The sequence below is a fragment of the Grammomys surdaster genome, unplaced genomic scaffold (genome assembly GCF_004785775.1).
Source record: "Grammomys surdaster isolate TR1022 unplaced genomic scaffold, NIH_TR_1.0 146, whole genome shotgun sequence".
Lineage (NCBI taxonomy): Eukaryota > Metazoa > Chordata > Mammalia > Rodentia > Muridae > Grammomys > Grammomys surdaster.
The window spans coordinates 1,866,725-1,887,256 of NW_021604604.1; the positions used below are offsets into that span (position 1 = coordinate 1,866,725).

Sequence of the window (20,532 nt, forward strand, 5' to 3'; positions counted from 1 at the left end):
CTCCCAAGTGCTGGGATTAAAGGTGTGTGCCACCACCGCCTGGCAAGACTTTACTTTTGTGTGTGTGTGTGTGTGTGGTTATGTGCAGTGAGTACAAGTGCACTCAGAAACCAGAGGTGTTGGATATTCATGGAGCTGGTGTTTCTTGTGGCTGTAAGCCGCCTGGTGTGGGTACTAGGAATTTTTTTTAACTGCCGAGCCATCTCTCTCTCCAGGCCCTGGATAGACTCTTGGTTCTCACATGGTACTTCCTTTGACTGAAATGTTGCATCTGTACATTTTGTTACTCCATAATGATTTTTATTTCCTTTCATGGCCAACTTTTTATTCTCTAGTTCTAAAAGGAAGCCTTCTTCCCAAACCACCATTTGTAATGATCAAAACCTTGTAGATACCCTCAGCTGTTACGCACTCAGTTATGCCATGCACACACATTTGCATCTGTAAGCGGTGGATGTTTTTGCCTGTCCCCTCTTATTCTCTAAAGCCCACTAGCGATAAACCACTTGAATGTTATATTTCTATTCCATTTTTGCTGCTTTACCCAGTGGGAGGGTATAACTAGATCTGCTGTGTAACAGCATGCTGCTACTCAGTAAATCACAGGGTAGTAGGCTCTATTTTCATTTATTTATTATTTATCACCCTTGGCTACTGGTTAATTTGGTTAGGGGCAGTTACACCTTACATATTTCATAGCTACTGAAAAAATGATCTAGTTAATTTCTCTCCTCTAATGTCAAGATTTGGTGGTAAATTCTGTCTGGATTTGGTTGTAAATTCTGTCTGGCCTCTTTCACTGTAAGGAACTATAAATAAACTAAGGTTCAGGTTCTTTACCAGCTCCTGAGTGCTCTTTTGAAAACCTCCACAAGAAACAGGACCCTAGGCGATGGGTGTGGAAAACGGGAGGAGTCTTTAGAAGGTAATTGTAGCCAAGATGAAAAAGGTAACACGTCCCACAGCGTCTTGGTTTTTGTTCTGTTCTTTCGGGATGGTGGTGACAGTTGATCAGACACAAAAGCTGTCAGTCCCCTGCCGAAGTGAGGATCGAAATGACCATCAACAGCATTAGCAGGACATAGACCTGGAGGGGGTATGTGCATAAGATGGGGAGAGGACTGGGGTGAAGAGGTGCCAAGCACCACTGCCACAACTAGAGGCTCCTCTGGGGATCAGAGCTGGTGAGCCACCTCCCGAGATGGGGTGGGGATGGGAAGGGGCGGCTGAGGGGCGGGGCAGAAGACGAGCCCGTAGGACCTGATTGGCTCGCATACTCTCGCAGCGTTACCGGATTGGGCGGTTTGCAGCGGGAGATGTTATGAGGCACAACAGGGCGGAGCCAGGCGTTCGGGTCTGAGCCCAGGCTGGGAGTGGGGTGTGGAGCGGCTGCCGCGGGGCTGGCGGCTGAGCCCGAGTGACGGGAGCGTGGGGAAAGCTCAGCCACCGCCGCTCGGTTCCGCTAGCCGCGCCTAAATCGCTCAGTAGCCCTGCAGGTTAAAAAAAAAAAAACACCCTCCCCAAATCTGAACGACACGTAGTCGCCAACCACCCGGTCCCTGCTTACCGCAGGAAGCTACCTTTCAGTGTGGCGGGCGGGGACACTCCCTTATCTGGAAGCCCCACATCCCGTAGCTTCTCGCCCCACCCGCTGCAGAAAAGGGGCCGCTGTTCCCCAAGACCTGTCCCGCAGACAGCTGCGGGGCTGTGCCTGCTTCTGGAGCGGCGCTCGGGAAGCGGCCGGAGTTGTGTGCCCGGCGTCGGGGAGCGGGGACGAGAGGGCTAGCGGGTGCCCAGGTTTCGAGGCGCCTGGGGAGCACCACCCTTATCCCGACCCGTCTTCCTCTTCTAGCTTGGCTCCCGGGGCTGGGTGACTGCAGACCGAAAACTCCTCGCCCCCGAGCGTCCCCCGGGAGGGGAGGGGAAAGAGGTGGGGTGGGAGGAGGTGGATCCAGAAGGAAGGCGCGAGCAGTCCGCCCCCGGGAAGCAGCTCGCGCGCCCGCGGGCTCGGCCAGTCTCACGCTCGGTGATCGCGGGCGCGGGAGCGTGGGGCCCCGGCCGGCCCGGCCAGGCGAGGGGAGAGTCCGGCGGCCGCCGCCCCGCCCCACGCCCTCCCGCGGCGCCCAGAGCCCGGGGCCGGCCGGGGCAGGTCTTGGCGCTGCCTGGGAGCCGACCTCTAGCCCGCGTTCTCCGTTGCGTGGCCGCTCGTCTCACCGCCCCGGGCTGAGGCGCGGGCCCGCGGAGGCCGCGCCCGCGTGTGCGCAGCGAGAGAGGCCGGGGCACAAAGGCGAGCAGCGGGCGCCGGGGTCCGGCGGGCCGCGGAGGAGGGGCGGCGCCTCATGAATATTAACCGAGCCGCGGCCTAGCGCTGCCCGCCGCGGGCCGAGCCGCCGAGCGGAGCCCTTGCTTCCCGCACGCGCCCGGGCCGCGCTTCCCGGGAGCCCGCGCCGGCGACCCGCCTCAGGAAGGGGCGGAGGAAATAGTGGTAGGTGGGTGGTTTCCCCTCTGCCTCAGGTGGCCACCGGGAAGGGCTAGCCGGAGCCCGGGCCGGGGTCGGGGGTGGGGGGCCGCAGCGGCGAGCTGAGAGTTGCCGGGGCCGCGGCTCTCCCGAAGCATGCCCGGGAGCCGGAGCGGGAGCGGCGCCGCGTCCCACCCGCGGCCGCACGCCTCCCCACCCATCCCAGCCGCGGGCCAAGGAAAACAGCCGCCTCCTCGGGGGCGCGGGCCGGGGCGCAGGGCAGGCTGCCACGGCCGGCCGGAGTCATCCGCGGTCCGGGCGGCCGCCGCCGAGCCCACGCCCGCCCCGGTCCGAGCTGGCTTTTTGTTTGTTTGTTGGGGAGTTGGAGGGCGTCTGCGAGTCTAACCCAGTGCGGAGAAAACTTCGCTTAAGAGTAGGTATCCGGGTGCTGCAGAATGCACACACCGCCTCGGCGTTGCCCAGGAAATGCAGCACTTGAACCGGGATTTTTTTTTTTTTTCCCTTGAAGGATTCATAGCAGCCGGGCGTGTTTGACACAGCCACCGGGGCAGTTCTGAGGTCTCAATCTCTCTTTCTCTTCCCGACGTTCGGGCGTTTTCTTTCTTTTAAAAAAAAAGTATTGCATGAGAAGATTGTTTTCTTTGCAGGGTTCACTTCGTAGACTGAGTAATCCTTCGGATTGTGGGAGAAGGGGAACTTGTTCTGGGCTTGTGGCAAGGCTAAAGATCGGCGCCCGGGGAAAGTTCATGTCCTTCATTAACTTCTCCCTGTTCCAGGAAGGATCTCCGAAAGCTGATTTTTCTCTGGCCTCCAAGTAACACTGCCTGGAAGTGGACCTCTTCTCTCTGCACTTGGCCTCCACCCGACCTGCCAAGGAAACCTGTCGCCCCTGAACTTTTAAGTCTGGAGAAATGAAGAGGGCTAAGTCTGTTGAACAGGGTATTTAAAGGGGCTTCCTGCAAATCGTTTTTGACCAGTCCTTACCCTGCATCGCCTCAGAACCTGCTGTGGAACTGCTTCCCGTTTGGTGTGTGGTGCACCTTTCCAATGTGTACTCCAAAGGATTTGTCCCTTTACAATTTGAAATGAAATGATGGCCACACATTGGACTGGTCTGCCTGAGGGAGATGGTGACAAACTCAAGGCCTGTGGAGCCGCCTCTGTGTGTGAGGTAAGCCAGCTAGCTGGGCGGTGGCTTATGTCTGTGAGCGTCCTAAGAGTACGGGGGTCGTCGGCCATGGAGTCTGTCAGCTGCTTGGTGGCAGTGCCCCAGTTGACCAGGAGGGAAGTGAAGCCTGGCCTACTTTTGCTTCTAGGGACTTCAGCGATTAATTAGCAGGGAAAAGTCTCTGTCTTACATGCCAGAGTCTTGGTTACCCTTCTGAGCAGAGGCATTCTTCCATGTCTGGCTGAGAAGCCTGAGAACAGTAATGTCCAGCATCCATTTTTCCTCCAGTGTTTTGGACATTGGTCTGCTTGGGGATGGCTTTATGTAACGCTTGTGTGTGTTACATCCTCAGTGGTGAGGGCAGCTGGTATGCTTTGGTGCACTTGGAATCCGATGTTTTCGACTATGATGGGAGGGGATCCTGGTTCCTAGTGGTGCCGATAGCAGCTTTGGGTGGGAATTGAAGGCTTCCCATGGACAGTTTAGACTCAGTCTTGGAAAACGCCTGTGGTGTTGAAATTCCAACCTCCTGGAAATCTTCTGGCTTTGCTGTTCTTTTATTTATGCCCAGTTGGCCCTTACACTGCTGCACAGTTCTGTGGGCTGCTCGGGTGGCAGGTGGCTCTCACTGAAGTGCAGAGAATGGCTGGCTGGGAAGAATTTACGTGGCCTTATAAAAAAAAATTTTTTTTTGAGCCACCTGAACAGAATTTGTAGAAAATCTCCCTGTTCACGTATGGCATAACTCGGTCTGCTGTCTTCTCTTACTCTCCTTGTATTCGAGCTGGTGTATGTGTGGAGTTTATGTCTGTGATGGTTCTGTCGTGTTTACTTTGTTTTGTATAGTTCCTGTAATTTGCTCGTTAAAGGTGCTGATCATTGTTGTTCTGAATTGAGACGTGTCTTTATTGAGATGACACTGTTGGCAGTAGCAACATCTCCAGTGAGCCCTCAGGAGCTCTCGATTTCTTTTCCTCTGTTGTAAATTTTCTCTTCATGGTCTTAGGACATTTAGTCAATTAAATCTTGGTCTATAAAACATGCGGAAAATGCTTCTCAGTTTACTTCATTTGGGGATAGAAAGTTTATGTGGAGGGGGCTTTTTGTGTGTTGCTACAGTTTATCGGACAAAGCCTCAGGTTTACAGCTAGAATTAGTTTTCTACTTTTTGATATCAGTAAACACCTGCTTGCAGGTAAAGTGTGATTAAGTCTGACACCACAATCCTCTGATCACAGTAAACCATAATGACGCCTTTTGGAAGACCTACCTACAACCTGGTGATTGCTTAATGGGTATTGTAGTTACATAATAATATATGCTGTGGTCCTAAAGCCTTATTTGTCATTGTCTTGTGAACACTTTAATTAGCATGCTGCTGGCTTTGTGTTTGCAAGAACTAACGTTTATTTGATAATATGTGTGTGTTGTTATTGTTTAAGGGTTACTCTCAAACCAAGAATGTAGACACATCTTGTACTTGTCTAGAAAACAGTGTTCTTCCAGCTAGTTGTGTACTGGTTTTATTGATAGTGGCAGTGTGTGTGTGTGTGTGTGTGTGTGTGTGTAACACACACACACACACACACATACATATCTTAAAGGCTGTGAAATGTGGCATTTCATTTGGGCATTTTGCTTATGTGGCTATTGTTTCTAGTTAAGAGTGAAAAAACAATATTGTCTGTATTTTGTTCATTTAAAGAGTACTTGAATTTGGTATTAATATGTTTTGGCTTTTTAAAGACTAGTCTTAGGTTCTTTATGCTTCAGTAAACATTTGCAAACTGGCAGGTGGGAAGTAGGGGGACAGTGATATTAGTGCCTTTGGTTCGCTGTGATGTGAGTTTCTCTTTGATGCTGGGAACAGATTGTGACTATTTCTGAACACTAGAAAGGGAGTTGCCATAGTTGGGTTTGATAAGTATTTGTTATTGAACACTTTGTTTTTAGTTTTATTGGAAGTATTGTATTCTGTAATACTGTTATTTGATACTTAAGAAAAGGAACAAAAAGAAGAAACACATTCCTGAATGTGTCTGAATAATATATTGATATATATTCTTAACTAATCAGGAAACAAATACGTAGGTCTTGGTTTTAATGCTGATTGTCAATCGACCAAAATGCCTAATTTGGTGAGACCGAGGAAACCAGTTTAGTCATTGAATTAGCATTTCTTTCATGCCTTATTTAATTAGCGTATTTTGTGTTCTGTGGATAAGGTCAGTTGCTTTGCTTAAAACGAAGATTTCATGTTCCTGTTAAATAGTCCATTCGTGTTGATAAGTATATTAATTTAGGCACCCTTCCTCGGGATTATATTGGAAGACCAAAAAGCTTGGAAACCAATAGCTTTCATAGCTTAAAGAATTACGTTAATTTTAGAAAGTGTCTTGATATTATACAGTCAGGACAGTCAGATTGTGTTCAGACAAATTTACTCTATACATCTAAATGTCATTCCCGTCCCCCTTCCCCTAGGTCCTGCTGTGTAGCCCAAGCTTGTCTTACCCTCATGGCAGTCATCCTATGTCTAGCACCTTCCAAGTGCTAGGATTATAGGCAAGAGCCACCGGGGTGGGCTTTAAAGATGTGCTTTTCAGTAATGGTTTTAGTCACCCTGAGCCATGGTGTGTGTATGTCTGTGTGTCTGTCTGAGTAACTTTGGCTTGCTATTTTGTTTAACATAATAGACTGCTTTAAATATTCTGTGATAAGATCATTCCCCTTACTTATTACTTAGTTTTAGGCTTCAAGGTTTAGCTTCTTGTTGTTGGTTATTTTTTTTAATATACCAGAAAACTGAAAAGTTTCATTGATTTTTTTTTTAAATTTCTGCCCATTTTAAACACTGATTGTACCTTTTAGTCTGTAGCCCAGTAGTCTACAATAATGAAAGTTTTAGCAATTCTATTATTAACAACTTAACTGTTATTCTTAATTTCATTAATTCAGTTTGTGTCTTTTGCTTGCTGATTAATGGAATACTATAAGCACTAAGGGTGTTTTTCTGAGTAGGAAATTACATGAAGTCTTGCTTTGGCTGTCTTTTATAGTAGTGCTAATTTTGTTTTGTCCCAGACTCCCTTGTTCCATCTCAAGCTCTTTCTGTTTTTTAGTTTTGTCTGTCTTTTTTTTTTTTTAAATAGAGTTCTTTTACTGTTTGCCCATTTCATATTGGATTAAGCCAGAGACAATCTCTTTCTATTCCTTTATCCACTAAGTTCCTCCTAGGTTCTATTTTATGTTTTCCTATGACTTTAATTTATCTGTAGTAGACACCCAGTCTCTAGCTCTATCGCAGATTCTGTGGTTGCCTTCTAGACTTACATAGGAACTGTGTTTATCACTCAGTGGTGTTTGAGAATGTCCTATAAGCAATGCACTCTTTCCAGATCTGTTCTGCCACCAACCTGCCTGTCTGTGCGGCCAGCTCTTTTATGAGCAGTGTCACTGCCTGTATACCTGTCAAAAAGTAGGTGGTTATGCTTGATTATCTGAAGTTGTCAAGTCTCCATTACAGATTTCAGGCCACTACCTGAGTTTGGGTTGCTGTCTTGCTGATGAACAGGAGCTTCCTGGTAGCTCAGCTTGTCCCTGTGTCCTTCCAGAGCTCAGTCTTCAATGAGTTCAGTAGTCGGGTCACCCTTCTCCTTTCTCACTCCCTTTCTCCTTTCTGTACTTCATATAATTGGATTTGTGGGACTGTGGGCAGGAGAAGCCTGCTGTACTTCTCCTCACAGGTGTCTCTGAATTCACCTTGCAGACACCTTCTCCCTGAATCTGCTTTTCACTCAGCCCTCCAGGCGGTTCTCCTGTGTGATTCCTAGGGTAGTCTGCCCTGGCTCTCGAGGGTTGATGATTTGCTGCTAGTGCATTAGTCCAAAACACACTGTACTTTGTTGGGAACGAGTGCTTACAGCTCTGGCCAGCTCTGCCTTCTTTGGACTGCAGCCTCCATAAGAGCACAGGGCATGTTTATTTCTACAGTGTCTGACACGTAATAAATGCTCAGTGTTTGTTGAGCAGATGAATGGATACCGTGGAAGGGCTTTACATTTCAGTGACTGTTCACTGAGATCTGGTACACTATTGTTATCTTCACTACTCTACTTCATCCTTATACCCTTCACTGTCTGTGGGATTTCTTCAACTTTCTTTCTTTTTTTTTTTTTTTTTTTGATTTTTCGAGACAGGGTTTCTCTGTGTAGCCCTGGCTGTCCTGGAACTCACTCTGTAGACCAGGCTGGCCTCGAACTCAGAAATCCACCTGCCTCTGCCTCCCAAGTGCTGGGATTAAAGGCGTGCGCCGCCACTGCCCGGCCTTTCTTCAACTTTCTTACCTGTGTACATCTCAGGATTTAGTTTGTACCTCTTCCCCTCCTAAGTTCCATGGTTTTGATCCAGGGTTGCTTCAGACTGGATATGTAGCTGTGGGGTGACCTTTAACTTATGACCTTCCTCATCCCACCCCACAAATTCTGGAATATGCTAGGGAGTCTGCTTTTCTCTGTTGTTCTTGTAACAAGATCTCACTGTAGAGCCAGTGTGGTCTTGAATGTACCATCTTCCTGCCCCAGCCTCCCCAGTGCAGGGGCACATGCCACCAAGTCAGGGTTCCTTTTATCTCTTGAATTCAGATGCCCACATCCTACTAACTGGGGTATGCAGAATCCATCTGCCCTTGGAAGTAAGCCGGCAACTCCACAGCCAACCTGCTGATGTCTGCCTCCTGCTGCTCACCTTCCCCGTTTGCTCTCTCTGGGCATGTTCATCACAAGCAGTAGCAGCCCTGCCCTGCAGACTCTGGAAAGATCCCTGTCTCTTTTTTAGCTCATACATGGTATGCATATTTGCTCCACTGATTTCTCAGCTTGCTCTGCTGGTGTATTCTTTCTCCCTGTTGTAAGCAGAGCAGATTGTTTATGAAGCAAATCAAGTCATTCCTTTTTTCAAATTCCTTTAATGGCCTTTCATTCATTTCCTTAAAAGTTACAGGGCAGAGTTCTTTCATTCATTTCCTTAAAAGTTACAGGGCAGAGTTCTTTCAGTGACCTTCAGGACTTTTCCCTTTCACCTTCCTGCCCTCACTTCCTGTAACTCTTCTCCTCATTCAGTACTGCCTATCCCAGACTTTTGATACTCTGCACACAGAGACCAAGCCTGGCAGCCTCCAGCCTCCCACCTGCTGCCTTGTACAGTGCTCTTCCTGGTCTCTTCATGGCTTGCTCTTGTCTCCCGTTTGTGTTTACAGGCCACCTTCTGAGTGACACATTGTTACACACCCTGCTTAGTTCACAGTGCCATTCCTGCACTTGGCTGCCCACTGGTCCTTCCCAGCATCTCCCATCTCCCGTCTCCAGCAGACCAGCTTAGCTAGATGATTTTACTGTTTTTTTGGGGGGGTGCAGATAGAGAACATAGAATATAAAAGATCCGAGTTTGACGGTTTCATTCAAGTGTTCTTTGTGTCATACTATATTTCTTACATGAATGAAGATGAGAGAAATCCCACAGTGTCACTGAGTTTGTTCTTAGGCATGTAATGTGTAAATACCGTGTGTTAACCTCGGAGGAGGAAGTGCTCTGTGTTCTTCAGAAGGCCTCTCGCACCTTCAGTTCCCTTCCATTTCCGTCAGGATTGGTGCTGTGATGTTTGAGTCATTATTTTCCTTTGTATCTTTCTTACCTTTGGGAAGTTGGTTACCAGGTAACAGTAACCAGGACAATATGTAGTACAAATGAAGGAAACAATTTTCACTACTGGGTTTGCTCTCAGACTAGAGGAATGGTAATTAGAGTAGTGGATGCCGAAGGCTTACTGAAAGAAAGGTAATACACCTAGGGTGAGATGTGCATGCTAGGGTCTGGCTTTGAGCCCTAGCACTCTAAAGAAAAAAAAGCAGTGTGTCTGCAGTAACAATGTTTCTTTAGTAAAAGGATTGTCTTCCATATGGTATTTACTTTATATCTTTTAACATAACAACTAGACAAACTTAACAGTTGTTAATTTTGATTCGAGTATAGAAATGCTAGTTTTTTTTTATCATTTTTAATCCCAAACTGCTGTTTACTGAGTTTTAAAATAAGTCTTGTGAAAATCTGGTTTTCCAGCAAATCTATACTCAAAGCAATACATGAACAGCCTTTCAGAGGCATATGCTTTGTTCTAGGAAGTCTTGGGATTGAGTCTAGCTAGTTATGATACACTGTAGCACTATTACTTAATTTTAAGTGTTTTTTTCTTCACATACATGGATCCAAAGCCAGAATACCACTCTGCCAAAATCTCTCTGCAGAACATTAGGACGGAAAGCAAAGCCTGACAGGACTGAGAATAAATAGTGCAGTAGCAGAACCTCGTATCAGTTGGGGCATCGTGTGAGTCTGGGTGGGGATGCATGAAGCCAGACCCTTCACTAGATAAGAGCCACCAACAAAGAAAATTTCTCCGTGAATGATTAGTGTTCTTTAGTATTCATTTCTTTTGACATATCTCCAAGTCTGTTGTGCTTTGATTTCCTGGTTTTAATTTGAGCTACTATGGGTCAGGTAATCTACAACAAAGGTAATACTCTTTCTTTTGTTCTCTGTGCTGTGAAGAGCCTTGTCATCTTCTTATATTAACAGTATGCTTGCTGATTTAAGGATGGCCAGTGCTAGTGTTGATAGATGCACAGATGCTGTTATTGAATGCAGCTATTTTCTCTTACAGAAGGACCATATGGTAGGCACTTGTTTTTCTTTCTGGTTGATGTGATTAGATTACTAAAATGAAAGGTTACTGTATTTAAAGACTTTCCTAGTATTTATCTACTTTTAATCGACCTTATGGAATTAAATGTGTGAAACTATTATAAATAGTTGTCTGTGTAGTCTTTGGGGTAGTAAGACTTTGTCTAAGTAACTTTTATAGTTTCTGTGACAAAACACCTGCCATGAAGTAGCCTCAGGAGGGACGGGTTTATTTTGGCTTAGGGTTTACCAGGATATGGTGCATTGTGCGTGGCAGGGAAGGCATTGTGCAAAGAACAGAAGGTGCTGGTCACATGTGTCTGCACTCAGGAACAGAAAGTGATGACTGCTGCTGCCCAGCTTGCCTCTGGTTCTCTCCAGGACTCCAGCTCATAGAGTGATGACACCCACATTGAGACCTTCCTCAATTAAAGTTTTCTGGGAACATCTTCATAAACATACCCAGAGGTGTGTTTTATAGATGTTTCATGCAAAACCCCTGGTTTTGCATTATTTTCATGGAAATAATTTTGTAATTTAAGGTGTCATTGTCTCATCAAACTGAGTATTGTACAAAATAGTTTATTTCACAATGGAGTAATCAAAGACAGTATTTTATGCTTCTGAAGCAACCTGATCATGGGCCTGAGAGATGGCTCTGGGGTAAAGGCACTTGCCATGGATTGCTGGCAGCCTGAGCTCAAACCCTGTAAGGCATGGTGAAGGGAGAGAGCGGATTCTCTAGAGTTGTTCTCTCACCTCCACCTGTGCACGTCATGTGTGTACCCACACCTGCACACCACACACACACACTACAAATGTTTTAAGAACCTGAAAGACAAATGGATATACTGTATTATAGTTTTAAAACTTGACATGATAGAATTTTTTTGTTTTCTAGTTAATGTAAAAAATTCTGTTCTCTCACATTAGGAGTAAAAGACTAGGTTTCAGATTTAAACATGGTGTTTCTGAATACTTACCTATCTTTGGGAACATAGACCAGAGCAAACTGTTGTCTGTTACTATTAAAAAGGCTAAGTTAAAGACTTTTATTTACCTTGCTCAGTGGCTGGCTATTCTCTGACCTTCTGTTTGATGTTGAGTATGTTTGGATTCTGGCTTGGTTACTTTTTGCCTTTTGCTCTGTTGCTTATCTCAGCCCTGGATGGACATCTGGCATAGCTGTGAGCAGTGCCAGGTATGCTCTGTCCTTATAACCCAGTGAGCACATGGTCTCTTGACTTCCTGGTGGTTTTTTTCTACTACATTTATCCTTAACAAAGTTTATGAGGACTTAGGACTAAACTTTTGTTTTTAAAAAAGACTTATTTATCTATGTATTTAATGAATATGGGTATTTTGCCTGCACATCTGCACAGCAGTAGACAGCATCAGACAGTTGAGCTATCATGTGGGTGGTAGGACTTGAACTCAGGACCTTAAGGACAGCGAGTGCTCTTAACTACTGAGCCATCTCTCCAGCCCCAAGGACTTAAATTCTTCCTAACATGGTGATTATTAGATATCAGATGGGGCTAGTACATTTAGAGGTTTTTTTTCTGGATATCATTTAACTAGTATGGTCTTGGTCTTCAGGCAAGGTATTTGGCTATGCTAGTGTCTTCTGGTATAGCGGGGTCTGTATGGAAGGTAATCTGGGTGAGTTTGATCAGTGAGGCCTACTTGCTTTTCTGGGCTCTGAATCCTGGCTTCTGGAAATACTAGGGATCAGTATGTGAGGTGAGAGAAGGAAATGCTCGGGGCACTCATTTTAAAGTCAGACCTTTATTACAAAGCTTTTAGCAAATTGCTTTTTATTTCAGTCATCATTCATTCATTCATTCATTCATTCATTGATGTTTCTCAACAGATTTGAAACAGAGCAAATCAGAGACAGGAAAATATAGAGCTCAAAACTGTCCCCAGGGTATCCACTTGCAGATTCTGGTGAGGACTGCTAAAGTTAAGGGCTGAGCTCATGTCCCCAGTCTTCCTCCATGGCATTCCAGTTTGTTCTTCAGTCTTTGAAGGGACAGAAACCCAGTAAGGAGACAAAGGCAGAAAGCAAACATGGCGGTAGTGAACTTCTGTGAGATCCACCACAATCTGTGTGAGATCTCTACCACAATGCTGGTGCTTTCTTACAGGACTCTTTTCAGTATGGTGGATGAGCCAAAACATTAATTTAGCGAAATATAGTGGATCATGATGAGAAAATTTTTTAATGATTTATTAATTTTATATAAGTGAGTACACTGTCACTTTCTTCAGACACACCAGAAGAGGGCATTGGATCCCCATTACACATGGTTGAGAGCCACCATGTGGTTGCTGGGAATTGAACTCAGGACCTCTGGAAGAGCAGTCAGTGCTCTTAACCGCCGAGCTGTCTCACCAGCCCCAGAAAAAAAAAAATTTTTTTGCTGTTTTTATTTTTTTTTTAAATTTCATATTTGTACTGTATTTTAAAAAATATTTCATAGTATATCACAGGCACATGTCTTTGTTAATAGGTTTTATGAATGGATCATATCCATATTGCATATGTAGGCGAAGAAACCTAAAGAGTACAGGCCAAACGGAATTTCATAGTCTGTAAGTAGAACTAACAGAAGATTGGCTTCTCTGTCTGTGAAGATATAACTAGGTGGTCTCAGGTAAATAGTAGGTCTATTCAAGATAGAAATGAATGGAAGTTAAAGTTTTTCAGCCGAGATGGAAGCCCTTCAGGAGTGTTCATTCTAGTGGTGACCACTGCCTGGGCAAGATCTTCAGTCAGGCAAGTTGGGGTCATTTGAATAACTTTGTGAACTACAGGTTTCTACTCTAATCATTAGTATAATGATTGGAAATCCCTGGACGTCACATGGAACCACTAACTCCTGACTGGGTTTTGTGATATCCCAGTCATCATCCAAATTTGAGAACAGCAGAACCCTAGGTCACATTCACGGACCTTTCCAAGAAGTTTTAAGTGGCCATAAACTGGCTTACTGTTCAATACTGAGATCATGGCCATCTTGTGCTGCAGTCAAGCATGTTCACGATGTTGTACTGAGGTGACATCTTTTCACATACAGGGAATTGTCAGGAGAGCCAGGCATGGTGGTGCAAGCATGTCTCTAGCTTTAGCTGGCTTGGAAGCTGAGACATAAGCATACATACAACCCAGGAGGAGTTCAGGGCAGCAAAACAAAACACACTTTAAAATGCAGCACTTGTGAGTGATCATGTATTTTTGAAAAATATCTACTGTCCCTATCAAAAGTTAAACATTTTAAAGTGATAGAATTCTGCTTTTTGGCTTACTGCAGCTACAGCTGTTACTTCAGTTTTATTATAAAAATAATTTATTTTGTCTCATTTGTAGAAGGCTGTATTTGAAGAAACTACTGCTAGAATAATTTGTAATCAGTTGTTTTTTTTTTTTTAGCAAGAACAGAAAAAGTTGCAGTGAAAATATATATGCACATACAACATGCATGCACATACATCATGCACAGACAGACAGACAGACACACACACACACACACACACTGACCTCTGTATGTGAGTACACATTGTGAGTGACAGAAATCATTGTAACATAAATCTTTAATAATGAAGTGTTCATTAGTGAGATAATTTCCCCTATAAATCTGTCCCCATTTACTGCCAACAGCTCTTCTGATTCTGTCCTTTCAGTCTGACTCATAGTGGCCAGCATACGATAATATGATGCACATACAATGCAAACTAATTGCAGTGTCCAGTTGCAATTCAGAAAAAAGAAGTGTGGTTTCTGAAAACAGTGAATGTGAAGGAGAAGGCGCCCAGCAACTGACAAAGAGGATCTGGCAGAGTGAGACCAGTTCACAAATGAAGAAAATGTAATCAGGGTTGATAGGCATCTCAAAGGAGAGCCATGGAGAGCATGTTTAAGGATTAAGAGCTTTTGAGAAATTGATGTCTTTGACTGTGATTGCATCTAGGAGGATGCAGTTCTTCTCGAAAGCAAAGTTTAGCTTAGATTCAGTCTTTCAGCAGCTCTGTTTGCCAAGAGACAATAAAAAGCACGTATGAATATACTGATGGATGGATGGAAGTAGTGAACAAATTTCTCTTACTGCTGAGAATTAATAGAAAACCCTAGCTTTTCTGGTTGACTTTCAAATGAAGCTGTTTAAAAAGAGACTTCGGGATAGTTGCTAAAAAGGTTACAGTTCTTAGATGCCCACATAGTTCAGAAGTGTGAATATTTTAGCTGTACCATTTGTGACTCTTACCCTAGAATACCAGAGATGGAACCAAGTGTTCAGTGATTTAAACTGAGACTGACAGGCACAATGAAGTTATAAGCTTAGTGAGAGCCTTCATTGGGATATGTGAGTCAGTATCTCCAGGCGGTGGTATCAACAGAACCAGATATGGGGCTTTCTAGGCATGCAGGAATACAGTCTCTCCCGGCTCAGGAGCTGGAAAAGTTCTGTCTGGGCTTTGATTGCTGCTGCCAGTTTTGACGGCCTTTGTGGCTGTAATCATTCTATTTAACTTTGACTTTTAAGATTAAGATGTGTTTGGATTAACTGATATATCTAGAAGAAGGTAGACAGTTATTTAAAGGCCTAAACTATGTGTGTCCATTCAGAGCTCAATGATTCCTCCAAACATAGGGACTGGAAAGTATGTGCTGCTCACTGTGCTGAAGTGTTAGGCCATCGTCGGCAGGAAAATGGTATGGCTTCTAGCTGGCTCTTAACTGACTGTAGACTAGGAAGTCTGAAGTCTCTTAATAGGATTTGAATTTTAGAAATAATTTTATATATTAACTAAGTGAGAAGATAGATGACCAATATTATGAATAAAATAGAGTTTGTTGTTCAGAGCCTACACAGATTGTAGAAAGGGAATTTCATAAATTAATTTATGCCAGTGAACTTGGCAAATGAAATTGTTTAGTTCCTTAAGAGGGACAAATTACTGAAATGGACACAAGGAGAAATTAAAGGATCTTAACAGTGCCATGTGTTAAAAGTAATTACATGTGAAATTATAAATCTTTCGAAACAGAAGATTCTAAATCCAATCTTTATATTGGTATAGTTGTATATATTATTACATACATATGTGTATAATGTATGCATGTATATATAGCCACATTTCTAAGAAGAGATTCTATAAACCAGTTTTATACAAACTCAAAAAAAATAGAGGCAGAGAAAACTTTTCTGATCTCCATTTTGTGAGCCCAGTGTAAGCCTGTCCAGATAAAAACAAGAAAAAAAATTGTATTAAGAGTTGTCATGTTTAAACTCCTTATGAATATTAGCAATTCAGATCTAGTGAAAAGAGGAATATGTCAGAAATAAGTTGGAGTTATTCTAAAAATGAAAATTTATTGTCAAACATAAATTAGTAATGAAATGTGAGAGTTCATATGATCTCAGTAGATGCAAAATATTTGACACAATGTAAGTCAAAAACTTGGAATATAATGAAATTTACCGAGTTTGATGAAGAGCATCTATAGGAAAAACAGCTGTCGTACGTTGACGATCATTACTGACATTCAGGATCGTACTTTACTGTGAAAATCCACAGAGGAATAATCACGCCTCAGACAGAACGCACATTGAAACCCACAAGGGATGTACCTTCAAACTCCCACTAGCACTAACTAGTTAAAACATCAAGCTTGGGGATGTAGCATGGCCGTGCAGGAGACCCTGTTTCTGTATGCTGGCAGTAGCTGAACAGAGACATAAAAGCAAGCATTTTAATGTCTGAAGTAGACTAAACTGAGAGTCAGCCACAAACTGCTGTTAGGTTCAGTTTAGTTCCAGTTAAAATTCTAGCAGGCTTTTTGTTGTTCTTGATGTTTGCTTGTTTTTTGAGACAGGGTTTTTCCTACTAGACCTGTCTGTCCTGTCTGTTCTAGAACTTATTATGTAGGCCAGGCTGGTTTTGAACTCACCGAGATGTGCTTGCCTCTCCTTCCCAAGTGCTGCAACTAAAGGTAAAGGTGTGTGCTATGCAGCCTGGCTTTTTTTTTCCTTTTTCTTTTCTTTTTTTCTTTCTTTCTTTTTTTTTTTGAGAGAGAGAGAACTAAATAAGCTGATTCTAAAACCGATGTTACTAAAACTATACTGGAAAAATATGAAGTTGGTGGACTTAGAGTATCATACTGACTAAAAGTTACGGAAATCAAGACAGTATAGAATTAATATACTTCTGATGTGTGCAAGAATGAAGGTGGATAGAGAGTTGAGGGTAGTGTTCTCAACAAGTGGAAATACAGAAAAGAAGAGCCTCTTTTTTTTTTCTCTCACTGGACAGAAAAGTTAATCCAGCACTGGTCACTCTTGTGAATACCAAAGCTGATTATGAAGCTACAGTAAAGCAGTAAAATTGGCAAAGTTTTCTGGAAAATGGAACAGATAGCATTAGGTAGAAGAGGAAAATGGAGGCTATTTCTATTTTACCATAACTGTAGTCTTCTGTTCTTCTAAAATGCCAAGAAGAAAATGGGATGTTTTCTTAAACCAGACATGGGGAGAGGTTTGCAGGATATGCATTGGATAATGGGATTGTGTCCAGAGTCTGTGTAAAAAACTCTCAGGACTCAGTGATAAGACAGCCTAGCTTAAAAATGGGCGAAAACTGAGCTCTGCAAGACAAGATAAATGAAAAACATATGCACACGTGGTCATCATTATTAGTAATTAGGGGAAACATATTAGTTTGTAGCATTAGCTTTTCTTTGTCACAATAAAATTTGCTGCTATGATAATTTTTTACTAAGTTGGCTGATAGAACAATTTGTGGGAACTTCTCAATTTAGGTCCACTATGAAGCATTAAAATAATCTTGCTATTACTTTTAAATTTCATTTTCCAATTATCCATTACTACCCTATAGAAGTAAGGGATTTTGTGTTACAGGTGCAACTTTGCACCTGTAAAATGTACAGATTTCACTTGTTGGGTACTACCATGTACCTGTTAGAGAATGGCCAGAATTAAAAGTCAGAATACGCAGTATTGGTGGGGAAGGAACAAGTGAGCTCTGATACATTGTAGCTCACATGATGACACAGCTGTGAAGGAGAACATTGTGGCAAGTACCAAAATTCAGGCATTCATTCACTATGCAGCCCACCTTTTAAGCTAATTATATTTGTTATTTTGAGACAGAGTCTTGCTGCTTAGTAGTCCTTAGCTAGCCTACTGCTTGCTACACAGCCCAGGATAGTCTTGAATTTAAGACAGTTCTTCTGCCTCAGCCTCTCAAATTCTGAATTTACAGGCATGCAGTACCGTGTCTCTTTTTAGCTGTTTAGCATTGTAAAATTTGAAACAGACTACATGTCTACAGATAGATGAACCGAAAAGCAAATTTTAATGTATAGTAGACTTCTGTTCCCCACTTAGAATAAGCTACTGATGCTTGCCACCAAACAGATACATCTCCTTTTTCTTTTTCTTGGTTTTTCAGTGCAGGGTTTCTCTGGGTAGCCTTGCCTCTCCTGGAAGTCACTCTGTACACTAGGCTGGCCTTGAACTTGGAGATCTGCCTGCCTCTGCCTCCTGAGTGCAGGAATTAAAGGTGTACTCACATCAGATGCATTTCAGAAAGTAAGAGAAATCAGAAATGAAAAAGCATGTATAATATGCAGTTCCACTCTAGGAAATCCTAGAGCTGGAGAAAATAATCTCTAGTGATTGAGAGCAGACTGTTGGTGGCCACATGGGGGAACATTGATTGCTGATGCCCAAAGGTCTTGTGTGGTAGTAGTGGTTACGTGTATACATGAACTTGCCCAGATCAGCTGTGCATTCAATGGGTACATTTTATTCTGTGAATTACACCTCAGAGAATATATTTGAAAAGAAAAAAGCTTGGCAACATACAATTCTAGCAAGGCTGTGCAGTAGTAAGTTCTGATACAGTGCTGCCTGCCCTTTAAACAGGACCATTAGACCAAAGCCTTGGTAGCTTCTTATAATTCATTGGATATGCAATGTATGATCCAGAATTTCCATTCCTAAATAATGCCCCAAGAGAAATGAAACAAATGCCCACAGGAGTGTTCGTCCATAAAGGCTTGCTTACAACAAACTGGAAGCAAGTTACCTAGCCATCAGTAGGAAAATAGATAAAGCACTGTGGTCTGGTTAGACAACAACAGAGGGGATGGATATGAAACTATCCTGAATAGAAGCAGACAGACAGACAGACAGACAGACAGACAGATAGATGGGCTGGCCCAACATCATTATCGCAGAACTATCACATGGTGATAGAACACAGAATTTGCTTTTGTGCCAGGACATCACTAGGAGGCACACCGGAAACTTCTGAGGTATTAGGAATGCTTTACATCTTCTTGTGTGTGTGTGTGTGTGGGGGGGGGGTTAGGTGCATGGACTTGGAAAATCAATTAAATTATGGGCTCAGGGACTGCATGTAACTGTATATATACTCAATTAAATGAGTAAATACTAGGGAGGGAGATGGCACAGTGGGTAAAGCACTTGCTATGTAAGTATGAGGACAGGGTTTTGAACAGTACCCCCTCCCCGTCCTGCCCCCAGCACTCACTTGTGTGAATGCTGGATGGGCATGGTGGCCTGAATCTGTATTCACAGTTCTCAGGAGGCAGTAGACATTTGTGATTATGGGAGCAGGATGGCTAACTAAGCCAGCCCAATCAGGGAGCTCTGGGATCAAGGGAGAGACCCTGCCTCAATTTCTAAAGTATCTTCCTTGATTCCTGTCCATTTGAGGTCAGCCTATACACATACACACAGGGCACTAATTCTCCTCGCATGCAGTCACATAGACTCTGATTCATCTCTTGGAATTTTGGCTCTCAGGAAACTAAAGTTAAGCCTTGTACTTAATTTTCATTTCCTACATACCAACCAGTTTCTCATATCCTAATAATTTGGCAAAATTTATCAAGCTTTGGCTTTCTCTAGAAAAAACCTTTTAAAAAATTATTTAATTTCCTTAATTGCAGTCATATTAAAAAACCATAGTGAAACTGTACAGCAATTGAAAATTACATATGCTATAGGTGGTTTAGTTGTAAAAAATTCATTGATGTGTATTTATTTATTTATTAGATTAAGATTCTGGAGTCTCACTGTCAGGCAACTTAATTTTGTATGACCTTTGATTGTTTTGGAGGTGGAAATAAGTAAATAAACTCTGAATATACTTTGTAAAAAATGCAAATTAATCTGTTAGCTATTCTGCTTAAGTGCTTTATACAGTGTTAGAGTCTTTGTAGGAAAACTACTTTGTACATGCTTTCTTTGGCTATGTCCAATACTTGTGTGTTTTTTAGTGGTTCAGGTTCTTAAATTTTAAGGTGTAATTTTAAACATAGTTAATATTCATGCATGCATATCATGCATTTTGATCAAATGCATCCTGCATTCCCTCTTCTCCAGTGCATCTCATCCCTCCCTACCTCCAACTCCTTTTTCCTCCCAACTTCAGGTACAGTGTGTCTGGGGAGGGGCTTGTGAACTCCTATTCCTGTCTGAGGAGTTTTGGCAACTGATGGCTGTTGTGAAAGGAAGAGTTGGTTTTCTTCAGGGTTGCAGCCCCCCAGAGGCTCTTTATGCTCCAATAGATTGTCCTCCCCTCATACATGTGCAAGCAGCACTTAAGTGGTGTTCAGCTTTAAAAAGAGACCACACTTTAACTTGGTGCACAGCTTGGTATATTAAGCATATTCATAATTTTGTGTAAGCATGACTATCTCTTTCCAGGACTTCTTCATCACATTGAACTGTCACTCTGTCTATTGTCAGTATGTTGCCCCCAGCCCTTGGTGGCCTCTGTCCTAGGTCCATCCTAGGTCATACAGCATTAGTCTGTTCCTCCTGGCTTGTTTCACTTAGTACAGTGCTTTTGTGTTTCACCCACGCTGCATAGATTAGAACTCCATCTCCTTTTATGGTGAGCAGCATCTGCCGTCGGAACATACCGTAGTTTTTAATGCACTTGCTTGTTTATGGTTTCTTAGGTTGTGAATAGTGCCATTGTGGACATAAGTATCTGTTTGAGTTCCTGTTTTCTTCAAAGAGTAGAACCTGGTGACAGTTGCAAGCAGAGAGGACAACAGGACAGAGGCAAATGTGAGATAACAACT

The 20,532-nt window shown here is 43.2% G+C and overlaps 1 protein-coding gene and 1 long non-coding RNA gene across 5 annotated transcripts in view; one reads left to right on the top strand and one right to left on the bottom strand.

The window, feature by feature from the left end:
- Positions 1-611: 611 nt before the first annotated feature.
- On the bottom strand, positions 612-2,095 carry LOC114618949. Its single transcript, XR_003711045.1, has 2 exons — positions 1,581-2,095; positions 612-1,490 (listed from the first exon to the last, which is right to left on the bottom strand). It is a non-coding gene; the product is annotated as an uncharacterized LOC114618949 (long non-coding RNA).
- A 307-nt stretch (positions 2,096-2,402) lies between these two features.
- Positions 2,403-20,532, top strand: part of Arhgap21 (Rho GTPase activating protein 21) — a 125,743-nt gene continuing 107,613 nt past the window's right edge. For 2 of the 4 annotated variants that reach the window (XM_028764820.1, XM_028764823.1), the window contains exons 1-2: positions 2,842-2,891; positions 3,256-3,650. In XM_028764820.1, the coding sequence (XP_028620653.1) occupies positions 3,570-3,650 (81 nt within the window). In that variant the 5' untranslated portion in view covers positions 2,842-2,891; positions 3,256-3,569. Of the gene's footprint in view, positions 2,490-2,841; positions 2,892-3,255; positions 3,651-20,532 lie in introns of those variants that run through there. The other 2 variants (XM_028764821.1, XM_028764822.1) reach the window with 2 other exon arrangements.